General features: G+C 63.5%; 1 protein-coding gene across 2 annotated transcripts; it reads left to right on the top strand.

Moving 5' to 3' along the window:
• Positions 1 to 1,909: 1,909 nt before the first annotated feature.
• On the top strand, positions 1,910 to 13,604 carry LLGL1 (LLGL scribble cell polarity complex component 1). Of its 2 annotated transcripts, none has more exons than XM_031606814.2 (23): positions 1,910 to 2,146; positions 4,073 to 4,170; positions 6,346 to 6,427; positions 6,510 to 6,625; positions 7,404 to 7,562; positions 7,653 to 7,815; positions 7,907 to 8,042; positions 8,153 to 8,207; positions 8,301 to 8,458; positions 8,549 to 8,766; positions 8,846 to 8,913; positions 9,263 to 9,416; positions 9,734 to 9,838; positions 9,980 to 10,272; positions 10,342 to 10,495; positions 10,582 to 10,729; positions 10,817 to 11,100; positions 11,287 to 11,551; positions 11,641 to 11,755; positions 11,858 to 11,949; positions 12,140 to 12,263; positions 12,354 to 12,433; positions 12,544 to 13,604. In XM_031606814.2, exons 1-22 carry the CDS (start codon positions 2,066 to 2,068, stop codon positions 12,430 to 12,432), a joined length of 3,147 nt encoding a protein of 1,048 aa, XP_031462674.1. In that variant the 5' UTR covers positions 1,910 to 2,065; the 3' UTR covers position 12,433; positions 12,544 to 13,604. The 2 variants fall into 2 exon arrangements, with proteins under 2 accessions (XP_031462674.1, XP_031462675.1); XM_031606815.2 differs by having other exon boundaries at positions 10,576 to 10,729.
• The last annotated feature ends 193 nt before the right edge of the window (positions 13,605 to 13,797 follow it).

Below are 13,797 nucleotides of genomic sequence, written 5' to 3'. Positions count from 1 at the left end.
CAGTGAGAGGTGAGCTGGCCCAGGGAGGGGCTGTCAGCCCTGTGAGCAGCTCCCAGTCAGGTGGAGGCTGCCAGATGTGATTTCCACCTCCCTGCAGCACGCAGGGAAGCCCCAGTTTCCACATCTAGTCCTGAACTCAGGGCTGGGACACCATCAGCCACTCATGCTGGCTTCAGAGATGTCCTAGCCCAAACCCGTGGCTGGGAATGGACTGGAGGGGGGTTCAGAACATGGCCATGGGGTCTGGCTCCCCATCCAGTGGCAAATTGTCTTTTGTCTGCCAATTGCCTTCCTTTTTGTGAGGAGGAGAAATGCTGAGCCGAGAACCACATCTCTGCTCCTTCCTGCCCCCCCTGCCCACACTTACAAGTTCTGGCTGACTTTAATTTTGTTTTATAAGATTCTAATTTTTTTGGTTACAAATAATAATAATAAAAAAAAAAGAATAAAAAATAAAAAAGAAAGTGGCAATATTTTTTTCTGTAAGCTTTTCCTAGGAAAAAGCGTGGTTTGTAACAAAGTTGTACAGTTCTGAAGTTTGAGATACGAGAAGTACTGTGTGAAACGCTGTAAATGGGGCAGAGATTATTTTATGTACAGTCTGACGCAGGGGTATACTTTTAATTCTGGTCGATTCTTAGGAAGAATTTCGTTCTTCACTGTCAGGGTTTGGAATTTCATGGTTTCATTATTATTATTTTTTTTTCTTGTATAGATTGCTGCATTAATTGAATAAAAGCAAAAAGCATCGCTGTGCCTGCCTGTTTGGTGGGGCTGGGATTGTTGTGGGAGAGGGGAGCTCTGGGAGGATGCGTGTGCTGCCCTAGAAATCAGGACGGGGCTGCAGTGGGTGCTCCCTGCCTGGTTCTCTGCTTTGGTTCCCCATGGGGCGGGTGGTGACGATGTCCCTGTTGACCCACCACGCTCTGGTCCTGAGGAAATGGGTCAACCCGAGGGGTCTGCACCCTGTGCTTCGGCCTCACCGGGGCCCCTTGTGGGCTGTGCCCTGCACCTTCCTCCTGCGAGAGGGCTGGGTGCTGCCCAGCGTGGTGCCCTTCCTCCTCTTCTTCTTCCTCCTCCACAGCCACGGATTTCTCCCAAAGAAGAGCAGTCGGGCGCTGCTGCCCAGGCTGTGATGGCTCACCGTGGCTGGAGGTGTTGAGGACCGTTGAGGCGCAGCACTGAGGGACGCGGTTTGGCGGCACGGTGTGGACGGGTCGGGGTCAGACTTGGTGACCTCAGAGGGTTTTTCCAACGGGAATGATTCAGATTCCCGGCCAAGTCCCCGTGCTGTCCCCACACGGCACCATCGCGCTCCTCCGGTCAGCCCACAAGAACCTTTCACACTGGGGGTGCCAGGCCCGCTGCTGGCTGCCCTCTGTCCCCACCGCAAAGGCCCAAACTGAAGAGGGAACCTGAAGAGGGAAACCGAGGCGCGAGGCCTGGCAGAGCGCAGCGCAGCCCCGCACCGCGCGGGCGGCCCGCTGTTACTCAGCGCGGAGCGCCGGCCCAGCCCTGAGCGCGGCGCCCAACTGACTCAGCCGGGACCGGGCCCTGCGGGCGAGGCCTGCCCCGAGCCGCTCCGCGCGGTGAGCCCCGGCATCCAGCGCTCCCCGCGGCCAGGACGATCGGCCCCTCGCTGCCCCTCAGCCCGGCCCTGAGGAGAAAAAGAAATACGACAGAACGAGGGAGAGAAAAAAAGGGAGAAGCGTATTGGCTGCCGTAGAGGGCTGCGGGGGAGCGAACTACAACTCCCGGCAGCCCCCGCGCCGGCGCATGCGCAGCGCGGATAGGAGGGCGCCGCCGCGCCGTGCGTGCGGACGCGCGCTGATTGGCGGGACGCGCTGTCCGTCAGGGCCACACCCCGCCCCGCCGCGGCGGTGCCTGCCCGGGGCTCGGCGCGCGGCGCTCGGCGCTCGGAGCGGGGGGGGCGCCCGCACCGGGACCGGCACCGGAGCGGCACCGCGACCGGGAGCGGCACTGCCGGCAGCGGGAGCGTCTGCCCCGGGATCACCGGCCCCGCCCGCCGCCTCCCGGTACCGAGCCGAGCCCCGCCGGCCCCACCATGATGAAGTTTCGGTTCCGGCGGCAGGGCGCCGAGCCGCACCGCGAGCGGCTCCGCCACGACCTCTTCGCCTTCAGCAAGGTGCGGGCCGGGCGGGGGGCGGGACCCCTGGGCGGCGGCGGCGGGAGGAGGCGGTACCGGAGCCCCCCCGAGCTGTGCGGGATGCGGGACCCCCCGGGGGGCGGCCCCGAGGGCACCGGGCAGCGGGAGCCGCCCCCTGCGGGGCTGCGGGCGGGGCGACCCCGGGGCGGTTGGGCACCGGGGTGGGGGGCGTGTGTGTGGTGTGTGTGGGTGGGTGTGGGTCTGCGGGGGGAGGGGTCACACATCGCTGCCCCCCCCTCACACCGAGACCCCCCCACCCCGGGCGGCAGCACCGGTCTGGGGACCGCCGCACTCACAGCGTCCCCGAGTGAGACCCCCGTGGTGCTGCGGGGCTCCACGGCCGCCTCATAGCACTGCAGCGCGGTGACACCCCCGGGGCTGGGGGCTGCTTTGCTCCCCCGTATCGCGCCCCGTGGCTCTGGAGGCCCCCGGTCGGTGCGGCGCTGTGCCGCCGTCCTGGTGTCACCCCCCGGTCCCGCTCTGTGCCCTCTCCCCGCTGGGGGAGCCCCTCCATCCTTCCTGCCCGCAGCGCTGGGACATCCCCAACTCCTGGTGACGCCGAGGGCAGGAAAACATTGTCACCGCACCCTCCTCCCTTGGATGTAGCACCCCCTATTGCTCCCCGCAGGTTTGGGGTGCTCTCAACCCCCCGCCTCAGCCCACTCCAGTTTTGGGCTCCCACCACCAGACCCAATTCTGGGGGGTTATCCTGGGGGGTGGCTGCGTGGCGGAAGCTGTGAGCACCCCGGGACGCTGCCTGCCCACCTGCCTCCCATTAAGGTCTTGGATTTTGTTTTTTTTTCCTTCCTTGCGAGCTCCAAATCTGCCTCAGATTTGCTGTAATTTGGCCCAGAGAGCTCCTTGGCCGTCCGGAGCAGCCTGCTGCCGGATGTGGCCCCGCTGCTGGCGGGAGGAGGGGGGCTGTGAGGGGAGCGGGTGCTCAGCCACCATCCCCAGTGCCACCACCCCCAGCTCCCTGGGCATCCCCCCAGTGCCACCATTGATCCTTAAGCTGTCCCCATTGCCATCGTCCCCAGCGGCACTGCTGCCACTGGGTCTCCAGGTGGCGATGGGTGGGGTGGCTGTCCTGCAGTGAGGGTGTTTTTGGGGTTCTGTTAGGGTGGTCCCATCTGAACGCTGTGCTCATAGTGTCTCTGTGGTGCCACCCCTCACCCCCCCATGGCTTTCAGCATCCTGGATCCAAGTGTGCATCGTGCAGAACCTTTGAGGCGCCGTGTGGGCAATGGGGACTGGCACCCAAATTTGTCCTCAGACTGAGGATGTTGCAGAACCCTTCTGCAAGGGGGCATCATGCTGTCTGCTGCCAGGTGACACCGCAGAGCAGCTCTTGGCACATTGGGGAAGCGTCACCCTGGAGTGTTTTGGTGTTGCAGCCCCTGAGAGTGCTCCCTGGTGCAAAGGTGGCGGGTTGTTGTGTGCCCCCATCCCCAAATGCTGCTCAGCCCCTCCCGGAGCAGCGAGCCTGGGCACGCCGCCGTCGTGGACTTCCTTGGGAAGGTGCCTGCAGGGGCTCAGCACGGCCGGCGCTGCTCCCTGGCTGGTCCCGCTCGCCTGGTTCTGTGCAGCATCTCTGGGAACCCCCTTGTGCTCCTCGGGGTGCTGCTGTGGATGGGGTCATCCCCGTGCCTTTGGGTAGTGGGGTTCACCTCTCTAAGGTTAGGGCAGCCCTGGTTCTTTGGTATCGTTTGGGGTGGTTTGGTCGGTTTTGGGATGTGGACCCCTAAGGCAGCTCCTGGGTAGTGCTGTGGCATCGTTGGTGCGTTGCAGGGCCGGAGCTGCGGCAGCTCAGTGCCATTCTGCTGGGTGCTGGGAGTGCTGCTGCTGCTCCTGCTGGGAGGACTCGGGGTTTGGGGGGGCTCTGCTCTGACCCCTTTGTCCCCGCAGACGGTGGAGCACGGCTTCCCCAGCCAGCCCAGTGCCCTGGCCTACGACCCCTGGTTGCGCGTGATGGCCATCGGCACCAAGGCGGGAGCTGTCAAGCTGTATCCTTTCCTAACCCCCCTCCAAAAAACAAAACACTGAGGAGGGGGGAACGCGGCCCCCAGCCACGTCCTGGCGGTGTCCGTCCATCCGTCCAGCTGGGCTGCAGCTGTGCTGAGCCGAGGGGGGGGGGGAGTGCTGGGGGCTGGAGCAGAACGGCCGCCTTGTCCCGAACTGTGTGCCTGGAGCGGTGTTTTGGGGGAGGAAAACGGTGGAAAACAAACCCAACCAAAACCCAGGAGCGGGGCGGGATGGATGCTCCCGTCCCAGGATGCTGCGGCTGTGCTTTGTTGCGAGCGGGGAGACTCGCCGTGCTGCTGGCGGGCAGCCAGGGCTGGATGTGGCCACATCGGGGGCCCCGTGCTGCAGGAATGTGGGGGGGGGGGGGGAGGGAGGACTGGGGGGACCGCGTCCTGTGCGGGACTCTTTTCTTTTCTTCTTTTTTTCTTTTTTTTCCTTTTTTTTTTTTTTCTTTATTTTTTGGAGGGGACGGTTGTTCCTGCTTCCCTGCCTCCATCAGCTTACTGCGTTCCTGGCTCAAAGATGGCATTTTAGTGCCAGGGCTGCTCCGGTCCCATCCTGATGCTGTCCTGGCCGTGCTTGTGCTGTGCTGGGTCCGGCTGTGGGTAGGATGCTTGGGGTCCTTCTCCACCCCCAGCGATCTGTGTCCCCTCAGCCATGCTTGGGTCCCAGCACTTGGTCCCCCTATAGCGCTGCACTGCTGTTGGGTGCCCCAGTGCTTTTTGGCCATCGGCACGTTTTGGTGATGGGGTGTTGGGTTCCATTTGGAGCCCTTTGGTGTTGTGCCATGGTGCGGTGAGCAGCCTGGGTGCCATCACCATGCCCCATCCCTGTGGGTCGGCGGCTGCCCTGGGGCTGTGCTTTTGCCCCATTCCTTGATCCCCGTGGCCCCAACCCGGCTGTCTGGCTCCTCCGGGACGTCCCCAGCGCCACGGCGGCTCCAGCCTGGCCACACCGGCGCTGCCAGACAGCTCCCACCTGCCAGAGCCGCCGGGCCGGTTCCCCGTGCCCAGGGCAGCGTGCGGGGCACGGGGCGGTGTGCGGAAACCGCGCTGTAGGGATGCGTCCGTTCCAGCCCCACATGCAGCTCTGGGGTGTGAGAGGCAATGCCCGACCATGGAGGCAGCTGGCTGGGGCAGCTGTGGGGTCGGTGAGTTGGGGTCCAGGAGGCTCCTTGCACTTGGGGTGCTGCGCGGTTATGGGCGCTGAGCATCAGTGCCGGTCCTGCCGCGCTTCCTGCCGAGCGGCGTTGCCGATGGAAGAGCCGGGACCAGTTGGGTGAGTGCGGCCGTGCGGGCGCATACCAAACCCCACCCTGCTGAGAAAGAAGGGGGTGGCGGAGGCCAGGATCCGGCCCGGCCCTCGTGTGCCCATCTGGCGGCGTGCCAACCGCATCCTGACCCGCGGCGGCGGTCGGAAGCGCCGTGGTTGTGCCACACCGATGTTGGCTGCATCCCCGTGCCCGCTGCGCCGGGGGAGCCCATGGGAAAGCTGAGGGCCCCAAGAGCTCCCAGAGCTGCGGACATTGTCCGTGCCCGAGCGAGCGTGGCTAATTGGGGCTGTCCCTGCATGTGGGCTCCCTGGCCCGCTACTGAGAGTGCAGTGGGGTGGCCAAATGGCACCGGGAATCTCTGGGATCCATCCTGTTGTGGTCACACGCTCTGGGCTGGGGGGGAGTGCAGGACGCGTCCCACCCCAGAGCCGAGCGCTGGGGCCTCCAGCTCAGCACCATCCAACCTCATTTCCTCAGCCCCAGCTGCAAACCCTCCAGCTCGCTCCTGTGCAGGGCCGCTCGGGGCCCTCTGTGCAGGGCTGGGGTGGGCTGGGGGCAGGAAGCAGGCGGGGGGAGCAGCGGGATGAGCACAGCGGCTGGCGGCAGAGCGGGTTGCTCCCAGCAACGCGAGCCGGAGGGCCGTTGCTTGGTGACCCTCGGTGAGGGATTGGGGGACGTGTGTGGGGCGTCAGGGACGTGGGGTGGGAGCGGGAGGGGTTTGGCTGCAATGGGGGGGGTTAACCCGGGCTCAGGTTAAGCAGGGGTGCTGGTTGAGTGGCATCCAAGCAGAGCTCAGGTGGGGCTGTGCTGTTTTTTGCTGCTTTTTGTTTCTTTTTTTTTCTTTCTTTTTTTGTTTTTTTCTTTTCCTTAACGGCCCCCCCAGGTACGGTGCACCTGGTGTGGAGCTGACGGGTTTGCACAAGGAGACGGCCACCGTCACCCAGCTGCACTTCCTGACTGGGCAGGTAGGTGGGGAGGTATGGGGGGGTCCTGCTGAACCCTGGCGGTGGCCCCTGGAGCTCACCCACTGTTTCTCCCTTTGCCCAGGGCTGGCTGCTGTCCCTGCTGGATGACAACTCGCTGCACCTCTGGGAGATCTACCAGAAGGAAGGCTGCTCCCACCTGGAGGAGACGCGCAGCTTCGGGCTGCCCGCACGCCCCGGGTCAGGCGCTGCGCCGCTGCTCCTCCTGCCCTGTGCTGTGCTGGGGCTTGGGGGCTCCCATCCGGCTTTGGTCCCCGTGGGGTGACCCCGCTGTGGGCGGTGATGCTCATTTCCTCACCGGGCGCGTTGGGGCGGTGGTGGGTGAGGTCTGCCAGAGTTTACACCCGGCTCCGCGCCGGGGTGAGGCTTGGCTTGGCTGCAGGGTTTGCACCGATTGTTTTGCTTAAAGAGGGGAGGGGGAAACGGGGAGCGGGGATGGAGCGGAGCAGCTCTGCGGCGTGGGAGCGCTGGGATGCGGAGCTCCCAGACTCTGTGCACACCTGGGCAGTGATAAGGGCACTGGTCCTGTGCTGGGAACGGTGTGGGGGAGCGGGTGGCTGCAGCTGAGGTGACCTTGACTGCGGATCTGGAGGGGGTGGGAGAACCCGGGCCAAATCATTTCCCCCTCTTCCCCCCCCTCGCCCTGGTTCTGGCCGTGGTGAAAGCCATGTGGCCCTGCAGTGGCTCAGGATCTCAGGGGGACTCTTGATTTGTGTGTCTGCTCTGGTGAAGGTCTCCGTTCTCCATGCTGCCTCCACGCAGCCCTGATCTCAGGGTGTAAATAATGGCTCAATAATTGCCTGTCACCACCAAGGCTGATAGTGGTGACCAAGCAGCCTGGCTGCTGTCCCTGCGCCCCATCCCCATTGGAGTGATGCTGGGGCAGAATGGGGGACTCTTGGGGTATCCGTCCTGGTATTGGGGTCACGCAGCTGACACAGCCCTGCTCTCCCCACAGCTGCTCCCCCAGCATCACGCGGGTGACGGTGATCCTTCCCATGGCCCCAGGCACTGTGGCCTGCCTGGGCACTGAGGGTGGAGCAGTGTACTTCCTTGCACTGCCTTCCCTTGTGCTGCTGGAAGACAAAACCCTCCTCCAGGATGAGATCCTACAAAGGTGAGCACCAGTCCTGCACCCCCAAAGCCCTAGTTCCTGACCGTTCCCTCCCAATCCCCCCCCCTTACCCCACTGTTCTCTCCTCTGCAGTGTGCCCGATGATTACCGCTGTGGGAAGGCACTGGGGCCAGTGGAATGCATTCAGGAGCACCCACAGGATGCTGGGAGGCTGCTGATCGGGTACAGCCGGGGGCTGGTGGTCCTGTGGGACCAGAGCACGCGCACTGTGCAGCATCTCTTCCTCGGGAACCAGGTACCTGGGCCAGGCTGGCTCCTTTACGGTGGGGAGGGGTTCACCCTGCTACCTCCCTGGGTCCCAAACCCCTGCTGTCCCCTTTTTGCAGCAGCTGGAGAGCCTGGCCTGGGAGCACAGCGGGAAGAACATCGCCAGCTCACACAGTGACGGCGGCTACATGGTGTGGGCAGTGGGCGGCAGTGGGCAGCGCACCCAGCAGCCCATCACAGCCACCGTCCCCTATGGTGCGTGGGCACTTGCCCCCAAACCCCTCCCGAGGGGCACGTGTGGGCTCTGGGCTTTGGGATCACATTATGGTTTGAATGTTGTAAACGTGGCACAACCTTCGTTTCAGGTCCATTCCCGTGCAAAGCCATCAGCAAAATCCTGTGGCGGACGTGTGAGTCGGGGTAGGTGATGGTGATGGGGACGTGTGGTGCCGTGGGTTTGATATGCAGGGGCGGTGCCCCCACAGAGCCATGACCATCTGCTTTCCCCCACAGCAACCCCTTCATCATCTTCAGTGGCGGCATGCCACGGGCCAGCTACGGCGACCGGCACTGCGTCAGTGTGCTGCAGGGCCAGAGACTCGCCACGCTGGACTTCACCTCCCGCATCATCGACTTCTTCACAGTGCAGGACCCCGAGGTGCCGGAGGGAGGTACGTCCTGTGGCACCAACCCCGCAGTCCCTGGGTTGGGGTTTCCATTACCTTCATCCCTTTTTTATTTTTTATTTTTCATCCAACAAGGCTTTGAGAACCCCCGTGCCCTGGTGGTGCTGGTGGAGGAGGAGCTGGTGGTGATCGACCTGCAGACGCCGGGCTGGCCCACCATCCCTGCTCCATACCTGGCCCCGCTCCACTCCTCCGCCATCACCTGTTCCTACCACATCTCCAACGTGCCCCTCAAGCTCTGGGAGAGGATTGTCAGTGCTGGGGAGCAGCAGAGCCCACGCCTCTCCTCTGCAGTGAGTGCTGGGGTCTGTGGGTAGCAGATGTGGAATGTGGGGGCATGCAGAGGTGTGATGCTTGGTAATGCTTCTCCAGGCCTGGCCCATCAATGGAGGGAAGAACCTGGCCCAGGAGCCCACGCAGAGGGGTCTGCTTCTCACTGGGTGAGTGCCTCGGGGTGGCTGTGATGTAGGGGGGACCATCAGTGCGACGAGGGAAGGGGACATCCTCAGCCCTTCCCATGGTGGGATGGGGCAGTGGTGGGAGTAGGATGGTGTGGTGGGGTGGGCCTTTTCCTGCACTGGGAGCTGAAGCCCTGGGGATGTGTGGGGTGCTGCTGGGCAGACAGTCTCCACTGTGCAGCTCGGTGGCCAGGCAGCAGCATGTCACCACCGCGCTGTCCCCATGCTCAGCCCCTCCTGGCACGGCAGCCACCAGCACACAGGCAGCTCTTGTTAGCTCCGCAGATGCTAATGGCATCACCCCCGCCCTGTTCCTCCACCCCCTCCCCAGGCACGAGGATGGCACGGTGCGCTTCTGGGATGCCTCGGGGGTGTCCCTGAAGCCGCTGTACAAGCTGGGCACCGCCAACATCTTCCAGACCGACTGTGAGCACAACGACAGCCTCAACCAGGCGGGCGAGGAGGAGTGGCCGCCGTTCCGCAAGGTGACGTCCCCAGGGCTTGGAGGAGGCGCACACGCTGTGCTGCAGCCCCCAGCACCCTCTGCCTCTTGGGGGGGATGTGCCTGTGGGAGCCGTCCCAGCTGCACTGTGGGGACATGTCCCCTCGCTCAGGGCACAGCTGCTGCCTCAGTGACACAAGGGACACTTGTTCTGCATGCCCTGACCCGTGGGTCTGCTCTGGTCTGGGAGGGGGATCTTGGGACACTGGGGATGCGTGAGGATGGAGCTGCCCTGAGCATGGTGCTCAGTGCTGCTGGCTGTCCCGTGGGTGTGTGACACATCTGTCCCTTCTTTCCCAGGTGGGCTGCTTTGATCCCTACAGCGATGACCCCCGTCTGGGCATTCAGAAGATCGCTCTGTGCAAATACACAGCCAAGATGGTGGTGGCCGGCACAGCTGGGCAGGTAGCACCTGGGGGAGGTGGCACAGGGCACCCCAATCCCTGCAGCCTTCTCCTAAGAGAGCTCCCACCCATGGGTTCACCCTGTAGCCAGCGCGCAGGGACCCGCCATGTCCCCCATCGGCCCCTTGTCCCCTCCCTGCAGGTGCTGGTGATGGAGCTAAACGATGACAAGTCTGAGCATACCGTCAGTGTGGCCACGGTGGATCTGCTGCAGGACCGCGAGGGTTTCACCTGGAAGGGCCATGACCGCCTGGCACCCCGGAACGGCCCCATCACCTTCACCCCTGGCTTCCAGCCCAGCGTCCTGGTGCAGTGTGTGCCCCCTGCCGCCGTCACCGCCATCACCCTACACTCCGAGTGGAACCTGGTGGCTTTCGGTACCAGCCATGGCTTTGGGCTCTTTGATTACCACCGGCGCAACCCGGTGCTGGCCAGGTAAGGCGGTGATGCTCAGGAACAGGGGACCTCATCCTGGGGTCCTGGTGCTGAGTGGTGGTGCTGCAGGTGTACGCTGCACCCCAATGACTCGCTGGCCATGGAGGGGCCCCTGTCCCGTGTCAAGTCCCTCAAGAAATCCCTGCGGCAGTCCTTCCGACGCATCCGCAAGAGCAGGGTGTCAGGCAAGAAGAGGCTGAACGCCGGCAGCCCCTCCAGCAAGGTGGGCGCAGCGCAGGGCTCCGATCCCCTCCTAGCGTGATGCGTGCGGCTCCTGACCCCCCACTTTCCCTCCTCTGCAAGGTGCAGGAGGCCAACGCACAGCTGGCTGAGCAGGCGGGCCCCCCCGAGGTGGAGATGACGCCGGTGCAGAGGCGCATTGAGCCCCGCTCGGCTGATGATTCGCTCTCTGGGGTGGTGCGGTGCCTTTACTTCGCTGACACCTTCCTCAGAGATGGTGAGAGCCTGCAGGCAGCCCCGAGTCCGGTGTTGCGCCATGGGGAGGAGCTGTCTCATGCTTTTTCCAATCTCTCTCACCCTGCAGCCACCCACCATGGCCCCACGATGTGGGCAGGGACCAACTCAGGCTCAGTGTTTGCCTACGCCCTGGAGGTGCCGTCACAGGAGAAGTTTTCAGAGCGGGCAGTGGAGGCGGTGCTGGGGAAGGAGATCCAGCTGATGCACCGTGCGCCTGTGGTGGCCATCGCCGTGCTGGACGGGCGGGGGAACCCACTGCCAGAGCCCTACGAGGTGTCACGGGACCTGGCCAAGGCTCCCGACATGCAGGGCAGCCACTCCATGCTCATCTCCTCAGAGGAGCAGTTCAAGGTGAGCATAAGCACTGAGGATGGGACCGGACATCCCCAACGTGTCTGCTCTGGGTGTCCCCATCTGCACCAGTACCTGGAGGAGCGTCCTGGCTGGGGTGACCAGAGGGATGGGGTGGCTCTTGCGGTGCCTTTGAGTGCTGTCAGGGGCTGTTCTGATCCCTCTTGCCCTTCTCACCCTCCACAGGTCTTCACGCTGCCCAAGGTCAGCGCCAAGACCAAGTTCAAGCTGACTGCACACGAGGGCTGCCGGGTGCGGAAGGTGGCCCTGGTCAGCCTGGCCAGCACCGGCACTGAGGAGCGTGTGGAGAACTGCCTGGCCTGCCTCACCAACCTGGGCGACATCCACATCTTCACCGTGCCCGCCCTGCGGCCACAGGTGCACTACAGCTGCATCCGCAAAGAGGACATCAGCGGCATCGCCTCCTGCGTCTTCACCAAGCACGGGCAGGGTGAGGGCTCAGCTCTGCACAGCCTCGGCATCCCCCACCTCTGCAGCCCCCAGGTGGTCCCTGATGCTCTCTGCCCCCCCACGCTGCAGGTTTCTACTTGATTTCGCCGTCCGAGTTTGAGCGCTTCTCCTTGAGCGCCAGGAATGTGACAGAGCCGCTGTGCTGCCTGGAGGTGTCCCGGCTGCAGGACACCTCGTGCCTCAGGTGGGTCAGGCCGAGGGCTCCTCACCCCCCATGGAAGCACCCCGTGGTGTCTATCCTTGCGTCGTGCCACCAGCACTGACCTCTCCCTGTGTTTCCTTCCAGCAACTCAACGGCGACGCCGAAGGTGCAGCAAGCCAATGGCACACACGTCCCACACAGCCCTGAGGCCAACCATTCCCCTGCTGACAGTGACCGTGAGTGGGAAAGGGACACAGCGGGGGGAGGATGCGCTGGGCATCGTTTTCTGTACTGAGGGAGAGCTGATCTGGTGGGAGGCAACCAGCCCGTGGCAGGGGTTGGTGCTGTGGGGTCCTTTCTACCCCAACCACGGGGTTTGTGGGGATGAAGGCTCTGGGATCTCCATCCCTCCCTGTGGCTCCCCAGGGTCCCCCGAGGAGCGCCAGGCCACCTTCTCGCCTGGCTCCGTCGACTCTCCCAACAGCAGCATGGAGAACCCGCTGGACACCACTGGGGACATCACGGTGGAGGAAGTGAAGGATTTCCTGGCGTACGTTGTGGGAGGAGCACCTCTGGGTGCTGCTGGCAGCTCTAAGGGGGCTCAGGAGAGCCCCGGCTGCATCTGGTTCATCTCCCCCAGATCCTCAGAGGAAGTGGAAAGGAACATGAGGAACGCCAGTGAGGACGAGATGCGACCCGCAGGCATCCTCATCAAGTGAGGTGTGTGGGGGATGGTGTCCTTGGGGGGGGTGGGGGTTCCTTTTCATCCCATTTTTGGTCCCCCCCCCTGGGGGCCGCATTCCCAAGCTCAGGGACTGTGTCTCCCGTAGGCATCGCCGATGCCCGCAGCCCCCCCAGCCCATCTCAGTGTTCGGATTCCCGGGATGCGTGACTTGACTGGACCCCCCCGGCCCCCTCAGTGTAACGTAGACTCGTCTCCTCTCTAACATCTGCGCCCCGGCTCCGGCACACTCCCCCCACACCTCCTTGCCTGGCTGCCGGCCCCAGACCCCCAGGCTGGTCCCGAGTTGGGGGGGGGGGGGGGGGCCGTGTTGCACAAACTCTTCCCGGGGAAGATTTTTTTTTTTTTCCACATGGTCCGGTGTAGCTGTTCTCTGCTCCAGAGCCCCCAGCCCAGGGGATGCTGCTGGTGGGGAGGGGAAGAAGGCTGTGATGGCTTTTGCCCCCCCAATATGCCTCCTGGTTTTGGTCCCTGAGGGAGGCACAGAACAAAGGGGGAGGGCTGGGAACCCCCAGCATGGCCCCCCCAGACCCCTGTCTCTGTTTACATGCCCGGCTCCCTGCAGTTTACAGCCCCTCCTCTGAGTGCCACGAGGGTCCGGGCTGCCACATGGGGACTGTCCCCTTCCTGGGACCCTCCTGTCCTTCTGCTGCTCCCCAGCTGGGTGCTGCAGGGCTTGGGGAGGGAGGGGTCACAGGTGGCCTTTTTCTCATAGTGGTTTCTCCAAGGGCTATTCTCCAGGCTGGGCTCCCTGCCTGCTGCTCCTTTCTGACACGAATTCCTGCCATGGGTGGGTTTGGGATGGGATCATGCTGGGGGACGGGGAGGGCAGGGGCATGATGCTGGCTCCCAGCCCTGTGCAACCCCCTGCCATTCCCTGGGGGTGTCACTGTGCCAAATTCCTGCTGGGCTCCCCATCTCTGCAGGGGCTGTGGTGATGTGGCTCTGTCCCTGTGGGGCTCAGCCTGGTGCCCGCCCCTCTCATTCTGGGGATCCCTAGGGCCCTTTTGGCCCCCTCCCCTCAACTCTCTTTTGCGGTACGTCTGGTCTGGGCCAGGGGGGGCCGGGAGAGGCAGCGCTGCACCAGGCCTGTCCTGGCTGGGGCTGTAGTGTCCCTGGTAGAAATCCCACCCCCCTCCCCTCCTCTCCCCTCCTTTTTTTTTTTTTTTTTTTTTTTTTTGGTAAGATGAATTTAGCATTGTTTAGTTATTAAAAATACTGGTTTTTAATATTGAAAATAAAGCATTTAATATCAACTGCCAGCATGTGGGTGTTGGGGGAATTTGGCTGCCTGGGGCCAGTGACACAGGATGGGCTCAAGGTGGGGGGCTGCTGTGCCCCC

This window comes from Phasianus colchicus, chromosome 16 (genome assembly GCF_987193195.1).
Source record: "Phasianus colchicus chromosome 16, bPhaCol1.hap1.1, whole genome shotgun sequence".
Classification (NCBI taxonomy): Eukaryota; Metazoa; Chordata; class Aves; order Galliformes; family Phasianidae; genus Phasianus; species Phasianus colchicus.
This window is presented reverse-complemented; position numbering and strand designations above follow the sequence as displayed.

What these genes read in the sequence shown, in the direction of transcription:
- LLGL1 (XM_031606815.2), top strand. Translation starts at nt 2,066, where the DNA reads ATGATGAAGTTTCGGTTCCGGCGGCAGGGCGCCGAGCCGCACCGCGAG. An exon ending in ATCTCTTCCTCGGGAACCAG is followed by an intron (nt 7,816 to 7,906) that starts GTACCTGGGCCA and finishes CCCTTTTTGCAG; the next exon opens with CAGCTGGAGAGCCTGGCCTG. An exon ending in TGGCCGGCACAGCTGGGCAG is followed by an intron (nt 9,839 to 9,979) that starts GTAGCACCTGGG and finishes CCCTCCCTGCAG; the next exon opens with GTGCTGGTGATGGAGCTAAA.